Raw genomic sequence first — 15,056 nt, 5'->3', positions numbered from 1 at the left:
ACTGTCTGAGTGTAAAAAGCAGATGGATGAAGTAATGTTTGTGTGTGCCACTGTGTATTGTACTTGTATTAGTATTTCTTTTTGTCACAGCAGATTTCTCTGTGTGAAATTTGGGCTGCTCTCCTCAGGGAGAGAGCGTCGCTACACCACAGCGCCACCCCTTTTTTTTTCTTTTTTTTCGGCATTTTTTCCAGCGTGCAGTTTCATTTGTTTTTTCCTATTGAAGTGGATTTTTTCTGCAGAATTTTGCCAGGAACAACCTTTTTGTTGCCGTGGGTTCTTTTACGTGCGCCAAGTGCATGTTGCACACGGGACCTCAGTTTATCGTCTAATCCGAATATGTGTGCATTCATGCGTATGCATTCATGCGTGTGTATGTGTATGCATGTGCGTGCATACGTGTGTGTGTGTCGGCTCCAAGCTTCCCGTTTGGGGGTGGGGGGTGAAAGTGAGATAGGAGGGGGGCTGATTCTTGTGGGGGGACGGGTATGTTAAGAAAATTGAACTCTGCTCTATCACTTTCTCCCTGTCTGTCTGTCTGTCTGCCTTTCTGTCACTTTCTTTCTGTCTCTGTCTGTCTGTGTGCCTCTCTGTCCGTCTGCCTCTCTGTCTGTCTGTCTGCCTCTCTCTGTCTGTTTGTCTGCCTCTCTGTCTGTCTGTCTGCCTGTCTGTCATGTGGGGGCTTGTGGTGTGGAGAGTGAGAGAGGGGTAGAAAGGTTGGGGTGGAAAGTGGTGGGTCTGTTTCTGTTGCTGCAGCTTTCTGCTGCTCCCTTTTTCGGTCTTTGCCTCTGTCTCTGTCTCTGTCTCTGTCTCTCACTCTGTCTCTCTCTCTCTCTGTGTATGTGCACAATTTGACATTTGCACACCTGTGTGTGTGTGTGTGTGTGTGTGTGTGTGTGTGTGAGCAGATGTGACTGTTGTAAGTCTGTTTGCATGTGCACTTTATTTTGTGTGTGATGCGCGCGCTGTGTGTGTGTGTGTGGAAGTGCATGACATTACTTTACAAATACAATGCAGTCATTAATGACATGTGTGGACATCAAAGAAGACTGGTCTATGTGGACATGACAGAACACCAATAACAGTCTTTGTGGACATGGTAGAAGACCAATAACAGTCTTTGTGGACATGGTAGAAGACCAATAACAGTCTTTGTGGACATGGTAGAAAACCAATAACAGTCTTTGTGGACATGGTAGAAGACCAGTAACTGTCTTTGTGGACATGGTAGAAGACCAATAACAGTCTTTGTGGACATGATAGAAGACCAATAACAGTCTTTGTGGACATGGTAGAAAACCAATAACAGTCTTTGTGGACATGGTAGAAAACCAATAACAGTCTTTGTGGACATGATAGAAGACCAATAACAGTCTTTGTGGACATGATAGAAGACCAATAACAGTCTTTGTGGACATGGTAGAAGACCAGTAACTGTCTTTGTGGACATGGTAGAAGACCAATAAGTCTTTGTGGACATGGTAGAAAACCAGTAACTGTCTTTGTGGACATGGTAGAAAACCAATAAGTCTTTGTGGACATGATAGAAGACCAGTAACTGTCTTTGTGGACATGGTAGAAAACCAATAAGTCTTTGTGGACATGGTAGAAGACCAGTAAATGTCTTTGTGGACATGATAGAAGACCAGTAACTGTCTTTGTGGACATGATAGAAGACCAATAACAGTCTTTGTGGACATGGTAGAAGACCAGTAACTGTCTTTGTGGACATGGTAGAAGACCAGTAACAGTCTTTGTGGACATGGTAGAAGACCAGTAAATGTCTTTGTGGACATGATAGAAGACCAATAACAGTCTTTGTGGACATGGTAGAAGACCAGTAACTGTCTTTGTGGACATGGTAGAAGACCAGTAACTGTCTTTGTGGACATGGTAGAAGACCAGTAACTGTCTTTGTGGACATGGTAGAAGACCAGTAAATGTCTTTGTGGACATGATAGAAGACCAATAACATTCTTTGTGGACATGATAGAAGACCAGTAACTGTCTTTGTGGACATGGTAGAAGACCAGTAACTGTCTTTGTGGACATGGTAGAAGACCAGTAACTGTCTTTGTGGACATGATAGAAGACCAGTAGCAGTCTTTGTGGACATGGTAGAAGACCAGTAACTGTCTTTGTGGACATGATAGAAGACCAGTAACAGTCTTTGTGGACATGATAGAAGACCAGTAACTGTCTTTGTGGACATGATAGAAGACCAGTAACTGTCTTTGTGGACATGATAGAAGACCAGTAAATGTCTTTCTGGACACGATAGAAGACCAATAACAGTCTTTGTGGACATGATAGAAGACCTGTAAATGTCTTTCTGGACATGAAGACCAGTAACAGTCTTTGTGGACATGATAGAAGACCAGTAACTGTCTTTGTGGACATGATAGAAGACCAGTAACTCTTTGTGGACATGAAAACCAGTAAATGTCTTTGTGGACATGATAGAAGACCAGTACAGTAACAGTCTTTGTGGACATGATAGAAGACCAGTAAATGTCTTTGTGGACATGAAGACCAGTAAATGTCTTTGTGGACATGATAGAAGACCAGTAACAGTCTTTGTGGACATGATAGAAGACCAGTAACTGTCTTTGTGGACATGATAGAAGAGGACATGATAGAAGACCAGTAACTGTCTTTGTGGACATGATAGAAGAGGACATGATAGAAGACCAGTAACTGTCTTTGTGGACATGATAGAAGACCAGTAAATGTCTTTGTGGACATGATAGAAGACCAATAACTGTCTTGTGGACATGGTTGAAGACCAATAACAGACTTGTGGACATGATAGAAGACCAAGAAAACCAGAAGATGTGTGTGTGTGTGCGTGCGTGCGTGCGCGCGCGCGTGTGTGTGTGTGTGTGTGCTGAAATTTAAATCATTTTTTCAATGGACGTATTTGACACAGACAAGCCGTGGCATGCCGTAGTTCATAACCGTTCCAACAGTTAAGGGTCCCGTTCTGGTTGGTGTCAGTCCCCCCCCCCCCCTCTCCAAACTTGAACCAGTTAAAAAGAGAAGTTTTCCTCAGCCGCCTACACGACCGACGTGACGACTGGGAGTGGGCTGGTGCTGTCTATATTTATCCTGGGCACCGTGAAGAGCAAAACAGCAAAGCGTGTGGCTTTATGAATGAACGGGGCGTACTTCTTTGCTTGCTTGCTTTTTTTTTTCTCTGCTTTTTTTTTCCTTTCTTTCTCGTAAGCATGTTGGGTATTATGGACCAAGATAGGAGTTGTATCTCTTGCAGGAGAGGGGGAAGGAAGAAGGGGGTGATGGAGAAGGGGGAGGAGGGAGGTCATGTACGTCGCATAATTCCTGCTTCAGACTTGGGAGTCTGTGCAGTCATCAACAATGAAGGCTTGTTTGTGGTGGTGTTTTTTTCCTTTTTGGAGAGAGATGGGGAGGTGAGGGGGGGGGGGGGAGGCGGTTAGGATTCACGGAGATGAGATGGGGGAATGGTGTGTTGAAGGCTGGGTGTGAAGGGGGTGGGGGAGGGGAGGGTGTCTTGAAGGCTAGGTGTGAAGGGGGTGGGGTGGGGTGTTGAAGGCTAGGTGTGAAGGGGGTGGGGGAGGGGAGGGTGTCTTGAAGGCTAGGTGTGAAGGGGGTGGGGTGGGGTGTTGAAGGCTAAGTGTGAAGGGGGTGGGGGAGGGTGTCTTGAAGGCTAGGTGTGAAGGGGGTGGGGGAGGGTGTCTTGAAGGCTAGGTGTGAAGGGGGTGGGGTGTTGAAGGCTAGGTGTGAAGGGGGTGGGGGAGGGTGTTGAAGGCTAGGTGTGAAGGGGGAGGGTGTCTTGAAGGCTAGGTGTGAAGGGGGTGGCGGAGGGTGTCTTGAAGGCTAGGTGTGAAGGGGGTGGCGGAGGGTGTCTTGAAGTCTAGGTGTTAAGGGGGTGGGGGAAGGTGTCTTGAAGGCTAGGTGTGAAGGGGGTGGGGGAGGGTGTCTTGAAGGCTAGGTGTGAAGGGGGTGGGGGAGGGGAGGGTGTCTTGAAGGCTAGGTGTGAAGGGGGTGGGGGAAGGTGTCTTGAAGGCTAGGTGTGAAGGGGGTGGGGGAGGGTGTCTTGAAGGCTAGGTGTGAAGGGGGGTGGGGGAGGGGAGGGTGTCTTGAAGGCTAGGTGTGAAGGGGGTGGGGGAGGGTGTCTTGAAGGCTAGGTGTGAAGGGGGAGGGGAGGGTGTCTTGAAGGCTAGGTGTGAAGGGGGTGGGGGAGGGTGTCTTGAAGGCTAGGTGTGAAGGGGGTGGGGGAGGGTGTCTTGAAGGCTAGGTGTGAAGGGGGTGGGGGAAGGTGTCTTGAAGGCTAGGTGTGAAGGGGGTGGGGGAAGGTGTCTTGAAGGCTAGGTGTGAAGGGGGTGGGGGAGGGTGTTGAAGGCTAGGTGTGAAGGGGGTGGGGGAGGGTGTCTTGAAGGCTAGGTGTGAAGGGGGTGGGGGAGGGGAGGGTGTTGAAGGCTAAGTGTGAAGGGGGTGGGGGTGTTGAATGCTAGGTGGAGGGGGAGGGGGGCATTCCATGTTGGTGTGGCAAGGGTTGGCACAGAGCCATCACCCACTGCAAAGTGTCAGGCCTGGAATGCCGGGCTGGATGCACTCCTCTCCTCTACAGCCCCTCAGTGTGAGAGTGTGTGTGTGCGTGCGTGCGTGCATGGGTGCGCGCGCGTGTGTAGTGTAGTGTGTGTGTGTGTGTGTGTTTGTGTGTGTGAATGGGTTTGTGTGTGCATGTGTGTGTGTGTGTAGTGTGTGTGTGTGTGTGTGTGTGTGTGTGTGTGAATGGGTTTGTGTGTACATGTGTGTGTGTGTGTGTTTGTGTGTGTGAATGGGTTTGTGTGTACATGTGTGTGTGTGTGTGTGTGTTTGTGTGTGTGAATGAGTTTGTGTGTACATGTGTGTGTGTGTGTGGCTTGCAGACTGGCGTGCATTGCAGACTGCTAAGGCAAGACATGGGGCTGGTGGTGGTGCCCTTTTCTTGTTTCTCTTCCACTGTCTGTCTGTACTTTTCTCTTGCGCTGTGTCTTCCCTGGTGTCTATCTCAGTGCCTCCCCCCCCCACGCCCCACCCCTCTCTCTTTCTCTCTCTCTCTCTCTCTCTCTCTACACACACACACACACACACACACACACACACACTTGGATGTTGGTTGAACATTTCACAAGAGAGAAGAGAGAGAGAGAGTAGTGTATTGTTGGGCAGTGGAGAGGTGATTCATGGGTTGTGAAGGGTGCCTGGTTTGGGTTTCAGTCTCAAGCAGGTGTTAGAGCGTGCAGACTGATCCTTATGCGCTTCACCACATCTGCTGTAAAGAATGGCGAACAAAGAGCAGACGCCTTGCACTCTGACCCAACAGCTCCTCAGGCCCTGACTGCCTGCCTGACGATCGAAAAACAACTAACATGGACTGAAATGAAATACAGTAAAAATGATTCAATAGATAATTCAGGATTGAATAAAATGGAAGGATACAGTCTGAATGGTCAGCTTGACACCAACAGACAGAAGTGCGTGTGTATGCATGCATAATGCAGTCACAACACATACAGTGATACATGTATGCATGCATAATGCAGTCACAACACATACAGTGATACATGTATGCATGCATAATGCAGTCACAACACATACAGTGATACATGTATGCATGCATAATGCAGTCACAACACATACAGTGATACATGTATGCATTCATGGGTGCATGACTTTCTTGGCGTCCGTTTTCTTTGTAATCACAATTGTTATAATTTTCTTCATATTTATATATAATTACAGTCATGGAAAATGCTTTCACAGTTATTACTGGTTTCACTAATGATCCCCTTAACTACCATGAGTTGGCCATGTGGGATCGTTGGAGTGGAGCATTTTTTGTTTGGGATTCTTTCTTTCTTTTTCTTTATGTATTTTGTAACAGGAGCTGCTAAGATTTGTGACTGCAGTGGTTCTATGGGATTTTAAGTGAATGTTCCCAACCCCATACCCCCACAAAAGAATTGAAATTGATGTTTTAAAGATGTTTGCTGCGAATTTGAAGCTAAGGTAGTAATTTTTGTTTTGTCACTTTTTGTTGTCATTTTAGATCAGGATTTCGTCACAGATGCATGATATGATTCACTTTAATGTCAACGAGTGTTTCTTCTTCTTCTTCTTCTTCTTCTTCTTCTCCTTCTCCTTCTCCTCCTCCTCCTCCTCTTCTCTTTTCTTTGTCAGAGTTATTCTTCATCTTTGTGGAGGGCCTCGTATCATGTTGTGCTGGTGGGTAGCCTGGTTTACTCAGATCCGGGCGTACCGCCTTATGGAGTGTTACACTTGTGTACATACTTTCTTACACACACACACACACACACACACACACACACACACACAGAGATGGGGGGGGGGGATGAAAAGCAGAAGAAAGGTATGAAGATAGGAGGGCCTGGTTATGCCAATAAGGTCACTCGGGAGAAAAAGTGGATGGCTGTGAAGGGAAGTCATTGTACAATGTCTTCGTTGTGTCACACTGCAGATGACCCCCCCCCCCCCTCCTCCCACCTCTCCTCGGCTTTTCCGCCCTTCCCGTACATTTCAGCAGCTTTCCAACTGTCACTCGTTCAACACCTCTCTCACACATGCACGCACGCACGAATACACACAAACAACAGTGTCAGACATGCAGTGCAGTCATTCTTCAGTCAGGTCAGTGTTGGTCAAGGGCCACACACCAGCCGTCTCTGCTGGTCCACGCTGGAAACAGGGGCCACACACCAGCCGTCTCTGCTGCTCCACGCCGGAAACAGGGGCCACACACCAGCCGTCTCTGCTGGTCCACGCTGGAAACAGGGGCCACACACCAGCCGTCTCTGCTGGTCCACGCTGGAAACAGGGGCCACACACCAGCCATACTACCGTCTCTGCTGCTCCATGCTGGAAACAGGGGCCACACACCAGCCATACTACCGTCTCTGCTGCTCCACGCTGGAAACAGGGGCCACACACCAGCCGTCTCTGCTGGTCCACGCTGGAAACAGGGGCCACACACCAGCCATACTACCGTCTCTAGCCATACTACCGTCTCTGCTCCACGCTGGAAACAGGGGCCACACACCAGCCATACTACCGTCTCTAGCCATACTACCGTCTCTGCTGGTCCACGCTGGAAACAGGGGCCACACACCAGCCATACTACCGTCTCTGCTGCTCCAAACTGGAAACAGGGGCCACACACCAGCCATACTACCGTCTCTTCTGGTCCACGCTGGAAACAGGGGCCACACACCAGCCATACTACCGTCTCTAGCCATACTACCGTCTCTGCTGGTCCACGCTGGAAACAGGGGCCACACACCAGCCATACTACCGTCTCTAGCCATACTACCGTCTCTGCTGCTCCATGCTGGAAACAGGGGTCACACACCAGCCATACTACCGTCTCTGCTGCTCCAAACTGGAAACAGGGGCCACACACCAGCCATACTACCGTCTCTGCTGGTCCACGCTGGAAACAGGGGCCACACACCAGCCATACTACCGTCTCTGCTGGTCCACGCTGGAAACAGGGGCCACACACCAGCCATACTACCGTCTCTGCTGGTCCACGCTGGAAACAGGGGCCACACACCAGCCATACTACCGTCTCTAGCCATACTACCGTCTCTGCTGCTCCATGCTGGAAACAGGGGCCACACACCAGCCATACTACCGTCTCTGCTGGTCCACGCTGGAAACAGGGGCCACACACCAGCCATACTACCGTCTCTGCTGGTCCACGCTGGAAACAGGGGCCACACACCAGCCATACTACCGTCTCTGCTGCTCCAAACTGGAAACAGGGGCCACACACCAGCCATACTACCGTCTCTAGCCATACTACCGTCTCTGCTCCACGCTGGAAACAGGGGCCACACACCAGCCATACTACCGTCTCTGCTGCTCCACGCTGGAAACAGGGGCCACACACCAGCCATACTACCGTCTCTGCTGCTCCAAACTGGAAACAGGGGCCACACACCAGCCATACTACCGTCTCTAGCCATACTACCGTCTCTGCTCCACGCTGGAAACAGGGGCCACACACCAGCCATACTACCGTCTCTGCTGCTCCACGCTGGAAACAGGGGTCACACACCAGCCATACTACCGTCTCTGCTGGTCCACGCTGGAAACAGGGGTCACACACCAGCCATACTACCGTCTCTGCTGCTCCACGCTGGAAACAGGGGTCACACACCAGCCATACTACCGTCTCTGCTGGTCCACGCTGGAAACAGGGGCCACACACCAGCCATACTACCGTCTCTGCTGCTCCACGCTGGAAACAGGGGTCACACACCAGCCATACTACCGTCTCTGCTGGTCCACGCTGGAAACAGGGGCCACACACCAGCCATACTACCGTCTCTGCTCCACGCTGGAAACAGGGGCCACACACCAGCCATACTACCGTCTCTGCTGCTCAACGCTGGAAACAGGGTCACACACCAGCCATACTACCGTCTCTGCTGGTCCAGGCTGGAAACAACAAGTTCTTGTTCTTAGTGTTTCAACACTCCCACACCCACCCTTCCTCCCTCCAGACCTGCCTCAGTCCCTGCCCCTGGCCTGCCGGCTAGCCTGGACTATTTATAGAACATTTATGATGTAATGAAAACATGTTTTGTTACCCCTCAAGCATGGAACCTGACGGTTTAAGTGGCTACTTAGGGAGCGGTGTGTGGGGTGGGGGTTGCTGGTGGGGGTGGGGGATGGGGTGGGGGTGGGGGGAAATTAGATAACAGTTGATGAGTTGGGCTTGCGGTGGGGGTAGGGGTGGTGTGAGGGAAGGAGGCTGATCCTTCTTGAACATTCCCACCTTGTTGGATAATTGGCTTCTTTCTTGACCTCAGGGTCAGGAAGAAGAGTGCTGTTGGCGCGCGTGCATGTGTGCATGCATGTGTGTGTGTGTGTGTGTGTGTGTGTGTGCGTGCACGCTGTGTGTGTTGTTGTTTTTTGGGGTTGTGGGTGTTGTTTTTCTATTGCATATTAATTATTATTTGTTGCCATATATTTTTAGACTTATCTCGAAATAGTGGTTTTGGTTAGACTTTATATGTGTTTTGACCAACATAGGTTATTGTTGATTGGGATTCCCAGAACCTTGTGGTTAGCAGCTTCTTCATTTTTATGTCAGCAGTATAAAGAACGGGTAATTTTTCAGTTAGTTTTTGACGTTTTTGCCTAGTGGTTATCATCATAAATTTAGTTTTATTAGGATGAAGTCATTTTGTTAAACTCAGTCCATTTAACAAGAAGATTAATGTTTTCTTGCATGGTAAGATAAACCTGGTGAGCATTAGTATTACTTGTATGTAAAGTTGTGTCGTCAGCAAACATTTAGCAGTGTGTTTTTAAGAATGAAGGTAGATCATTTATATATATATATATATATATATATATATATATATATATATATATATATATATATAAGGAAAATAAAAGAGGGCCAAGGACTGAACCTTGTGGGACATCAAATTTGTTGGGTAGAAAAATAGAGGTTTCTGTACTGAAGGATACTACTTCTTGTCTGATTGAAAGAAAAGATGAAATCAGTAACAATGAGCTGTGTGATAATCTGTAGTGTGATAGTTTCTTAAAGGAGGAGGTCATGATTAATAACATCAAAAGCTTTTGTGAAGTCTACAGAAAGTGTACAGTGCGCTATGTGTGGTGTGTTCAGTCTCTGACAGTATGGTATGTACAGTGTGGTGTACAGTGTGCCATGTGTGGTGTGTGGTGTGTTCAGTCAAACAATATATGTACAGTGTGGTGTACAGTGTGCCATGTGTGGTGTGTGGTGTGTTCAGTCAAACAATATGATATGTACAGTGTGGTGTACAGTGTGCCATGTGTGGTGTGTTCAGTCAAACAATATGATATGTACAGTGTGGTGTACAGTGTGCCATGTGTGGTGTGTGCAGTCTGACAGTGTACAGTGTGGTGTGTGCTGTGTGCAGTCAAACAATATGATATGTACAGTGTGGTGTACAGTGTGCCATGTGTGGTGTGTTCAGTCAAACAGTATGATATGTACAGTGTGGTGTACAGTGTGCCATGTGTGGTGTGTGCAGTCTGACAGTGTACAGTGTGGTGTGTGCTGTGTGCAGTCAAACAATATGATATGTACAGTGTGGTGTACAGTGTGCCATGTGTGGTGTGTGGTGTGTTCAGTCTGACAGTATGATATGTACAGTGTGGTGTACAGTGTGCCATGTGTGGTGTGTGGTGTGTTCAGTCTCTGACAGTATGATATGTACAGTGTGGTGTACAGTGTGCCATGTGTGGTGTGTGCAGTCTGACAGTGTACAGTGTGGTGTGTGCTGTGTGCAGTCAAACAATATGATATGTACAGTGTGGTGTACAGTGTGCTATGTGTGGTGTGTGCAGTCTGACAGTGTACAGTGTGGTGTGTGGTGTGTGCAGTCTGACAGTGTACAGTGTGGTGTGTACAGTCTGACAGTGTACAGTGTGGTGTGTACAGTGTACAGTGTGGTGTGTAGTGTACAGTGTGGTGTGTACAGTGTGGTGTGTGCTGTGTACAGTGTGCTGTGAACAGTCTGACAGTGTGGTGTGTGCTGTGTACAGTGTGGTGTGTGCTGTGTACAGTGTGCAGTGTACAGTGTGGTGTGTGCTGTGTACAGTGTACAGTCTGACAGTGTGGTGTGTGCTGTGTACAGTGTGCTGTGTACAGTCTGACAGTGTGGTGTGTGCTGTGTACAGTCTGACAGTGTGGTGTGTGCTGTGTACAGTGTACAGAGTGCTATGTACAGTCTGACAGTGTGGTGTGTGCTGCGTACAGTGTACAGTGTGGTGTGTACAGTCTGACAGTGTGGTGTGTGCTGTGTACAGTGTGGTGTGTGCTGTGTACAGTGTGGTGTGTACAGTCTGACAGTGTGGTGTGTGCTGTGTACAGTCTGACAGTGTGGTGTGTGCTGTGTACAGTGTACAGTGTGCTGTGTACAGTCTGACAGTGTGGTGTGTGCTGTGTACAGTGTGGTGTGTGCTGTGTACAGTCTGACAGTGTGGTGTGTGCTGTGTACAGTGTGGTGTGTACAGTCTGACAGTGGTGTGTGCTGTGTACAGTCTGACAGTGGTGTGTGCTGTGTACAGTGTGGTGTGTACAGTCTGACAGTGGTGTGTGCTGTGTACAGTGTGGTGTGTACAGTCTGACAGTGTGGTGTGTGCTGTGTACAGTCTGACAGTGTGGTGTGTGCTGTGTACAGTGTGCTGTGTACAGTCTGACAGTGGTGTGTGCTGTGTACAGTGTGGTGTGTACAGTCTGACAGTGTGGTGTGTGCTGTGTACAGTCTGACAGTGTGGTGTGTGCTGTGTACAGTGTACAGTGTGCTGTGTACAGTCTGACAGTGGTGTGTGCTGTGTACAGTGTGCTGTGTACAGTCTGACAGTGTGGTGTGTGCTGTGTACAGTCTGACAGTGTGGTGTGTGCTGTGTACAGTGTACAGTGTGCTGTGTACAGTCTGACAGTGTGGTGTGTGCTGTGTACAGTCCCTGGCACGCCTGAAGGAGGACTTCTTGCTGTCCAAGACGGGCGGCTCTTCTCCTGACGTGTCCACGCTGTCCCTGGCTCACGATAGACATGAGACAGCCTCACAGACTGACCTGAGGGGAGATGTGAGTAGGGGTGGGGGTGTATGTCTTTGTGTTTTGTATTTGTATCATATGTCATTTGTTTGTGTGTGTGTGTGTGTGTGTTATGTATTCATGCATGATGTGTGTGTATATGTGTGTGTGTGTGTGTGTGTTTTGTATGCTTGCATGATGTGTGTGTGTATATGTGTGTGTGTGTGTGTTGTATGTATGCATGATTTATGTTTCTGTGTGTGTGTATGTTTTGTATGCATGCATGGTTTGTGTGTATGTCTGTGTGTGTCTGTGTATGTTTTGTATGTATATGTGATTTGTGTGTGTGTAGTGTGACAATGGTGTGTAGTGTGTTCAGTTTGTGTCATCAGTTTGGGTCAGTGAATACTGTGGTGTGTTCAGTTTGGGTCAGTGAATACTGTGGTGTGTAGTTTAGGTCAGTGAATACTGTGGTGTGTGTAGTTTGGTCAGTGAATACTGTGGTGTGTGGTAGTTTGGGTCAGTGAATACTGTGGTGTGTGGTAGTTTGGGTCAGTGAATACTGTGGTGTGTGTAGTTTGGGTCAGTGAATACTGTGGTGTGTGTAGTTTGGGTCAGTGAATACTGTGGTGTGTGTAGTTTGGGTCAGTGAATACTGTGGTGTGTGTAGTTTGGGTCAGTGAATACTGTGGTGTGTGTAGTTTGGTCAGTGAATACTGTGGTGTGTAGTTTGGTCAGTGAATACTGTGGTGTGTGTAGTTTGGGTCAGTGAATACTGTGGTGTGTAGTTTGGTCAGTGAATACTGTGGTGTGTGGTAGTTTGGGTCAGTGAATACTGTGGTGTGTGGTAGTTTGGGTCAGTGAATACTGTGGTGTGTGTAGTTTGGGTCAGTGAATACTGTGGTGTGTGTAGTTTGGGTCAGTGAATACTGTGGTGTGTTCAGTTTGGGTCAGTGAATACTGTGGTGTGTAGTTTAGGTCAGTGAATACTATGGTGTGTGTAGTTTGGGTCAGTGAATACTGTGGTGTGTGTAGTTTGGTCAGTGAATACTGTGGTGTGTGGTAGTTTGGGTCAGTGAATACTGTGGTGTGTGTAGTTTGGTCAGTGAATACTGTGGTGTGTGGTAGTTTGGGTCAGTGAATACTGTGGTGTGTGTAGTTTGGGTCAGTGAATACTGTGGTGTGTGTAGTTTGGGTCAGTGAATACTGTGGTGTGTTCAGTTTGGGTCAGTGAATACTGTAGGGTGTGTAGTTTGGGTCAGTGAATACTGTGATGTGTGTAGTTTGGGTCAATGAATACTGTGGTGTGTTCAGTTTGGGTCAGTGAATACTGTGGTGTGTGTAGTTTGGGTCAGTGAATACTATGGTGTGCGTAGTTTGGGTCAGTGAATACTGTAGTGTGTGTAGTTAGGGTCAGTGAATACTATGGTGTGTGTAGTTTTGGTCAGTGAATACTGTGGTGTGTGTAGTTTGGGTCAGTGAATACTGTGGTGTGTGTAGTTTGGGTCAGTGAATACTGTAGTGTGTGTAGTTAGGGTCAGTGAATACTATGGTGTGTGTAGTTTGGGTCAGTGAATACCATGTGGTGTTCAGTTTGGGTCAGTGAATACTGCGGTGTTCAGTTTGGGTCAGTCAGTACTGTGGGGTGTGCAGATTGGGTCATCGAATACCATGTGGTGTTCATTTTGGGTCAGTCAATACTGTGGGGTGTGCAGTTTGGGTCAGTGAATACTGTGTGGTGTGTAGTTTGGGTCAGTGGATACTGTGGTGTGTGTAGTTTGGGTCAGTGGATACTATGGTGTTTGTAGTTTGGGTCAGTGGATACTATGGTGTGTGTAGTTTGGGTCAGTGGATACTGTGGTGTGTGTAGTTTGGGTCAGTGAATACTGTGGTGTGTGTAGTTTGGGTCAGTGAATACTATGGTGTGTGTAGTTTGGGTCAGTGAATACTATGGTGTGTGTAGTTTGGGTCAGTGAATACTGTGGTGCGCGTAGTTTGGGTCAGTGAATACCGTGTGGTGTTCAGTTTGGGTCAGTGAATACAGTGTGGTGTTCAGTTTGGGTCAGTCAATACTGTGGTGTGTGTAGTTTAGGTCAGTCAATACTGTGGTGTGTGTAGTTTAGGTCAGTCAATACTGTGGTGTGTGTAGCTTGGGTCAGTCAATACTGTGGTGTGTGTAGTTTGGGTCAGTCAATACTGTGGTGTGTGTAGTTTAGGTCAGTCAATACTGTGGTGTGTGTAGCTTGGGTCAGTCAATACTGTGGTGTGTGTAGTTTGGGTCAGTCAATACTGTGGTGTGTAGTTTAGGTCAGTCAATACTGTGGTGTGTGCAGTTTGGTTTCAACCAGAGCCGGCTCTTTGCGGAGAAGACGCGGGTGATGCTGCAGTATGATGAGGCCAGGAGGAAGATGAGTAACCTCAAGGTGCGTCTGGCCAACATCGAGGACCAGATGATGCCCGGCCAGTCACAGAGCGACAAGGACAGGTGTGTGTGTGGGGGGGAGGATGTGTTGGGGGGTGGGGGGATGTGTGGGGGGCAAGGGAGGACCAGATGATGCCCGGCCAGTCACAGAGCGACAAGGACAGGTGTATGGGGGTGGTAGGGGGATGTGTTGGGGGGTGAGGGAGGGGAGGACCAGATGATGGCCAGCCAGTCACAGAGCGACAATGACAGGTGTATGGGGGTGGTGGGGGGATGTGTTGGGGGGAGGGGAGGACCAGGTGATGCCCGGCCAGTCACAGAGCGACAAGGACAGGTGTATGGGGGTGGTAGGGGGATGTGTTGGGGGGGGGGGGGGGAGGGGAGGACCAGATGATGGCCAGCCAGTCACAGAGCGACAAGGACAGGTGTATGGGGGTGGTGGGGGGATGTGTTGGGGGGGTGGGGGGAGGGGAGGACCAGATGATGGCCAGCCAGTCACAGAGCGACAAGGACAGGTGTATGGGGGTGGTGGGGGGATGTTGGGGGGGGAGGGAGGGGAGGACCAGATGATGGCCAGCCAGTCACAGAGCGACAAGGACAGGTGTATGGGGGTGGTGGGGGGATGTGTGGGGGGGAGGGGAGGACCAGATGATGGCCAGCCAGTCACAGAGCGACAAGGACAGGTGTATGGGGGTGGTAGGGGGATGTGTTGGGGGGGGGGGGGGGGGAGGACCAGATGATGGCCAGCCAGTCACAGAGCGACAAGGACAGGTGTGGGGGGGTGGGGATCGGGGGGGGGGGGGGGGTGAGGTGTGTGGGGGTGAGGGGGGATGTGTGTGGGGGGGGGAGGACCAGGTGATGCCCGGCCAGTCACAGAGCGACAAGGACAGGTGTGTGTGGGGGTGGGGAGGGATGGTGGTGGTGAGTGGGGGTGTATGTGTATGTTTGTGGATGAAGGTCAGTGTATTGATACAAGCAGATAGATACGAGAGCACAGGCATACATTACATGTTCATGATGTACATCGTACATCAGTACATGATTA

The 15,056-nt window shown here is 49.1% G+C and overlaps 1 protein-coding gene across 26 annotated transcripts in view; it reads left to right on the top strand.

The window, feature by feature from the left end:
* LOC143298539 (protein WWC2-like) overlaps nt 1-15,056 on the top strand; it is a 130,795-nt gene that overhangs the window by 45,302 nt on the left and 70,437 nt on the right. For all 26 annotated transcript variants that reach the window (XR_013057400.1, XR_013057405.1, XR_013057406.1 and 23 more), the window contains exons 7-8: nt 11,515-11,640; nt 13,923-14,074. Coding sequence is in view for 3 of the 26 variants with exons in the window: in XM_076611403.1 (XP_076467518.1) it covers nt 11,515-11,640; nt 13,923-14,074 (278 nt within the window). In the remaining 23 variants the exon portion in view is untranslated. The remainder of the gene's footprint in view (nt 1-11,514; nt 11,641-13,922; nt 14,075-15,056) is intronic.

Source organism: Babylonia areolata, chromosome 24, assembly GCF_041734735.1.
Source record: "Babylonia areolata isolate BAREFJ2019XMU chromosome 24, ASM4173473v1, whole genome shotgun sequence".
Classification (NCBI taxonomy): Eukaryota; Metazoa; Mollusca; class Gastropoda; order Neogastropoda; family Buccinidae; genus Babylonia; species Babylonia areolata.
This window is presented reverse-complemented; position numbering and strand designations above follow the sequence as displayed.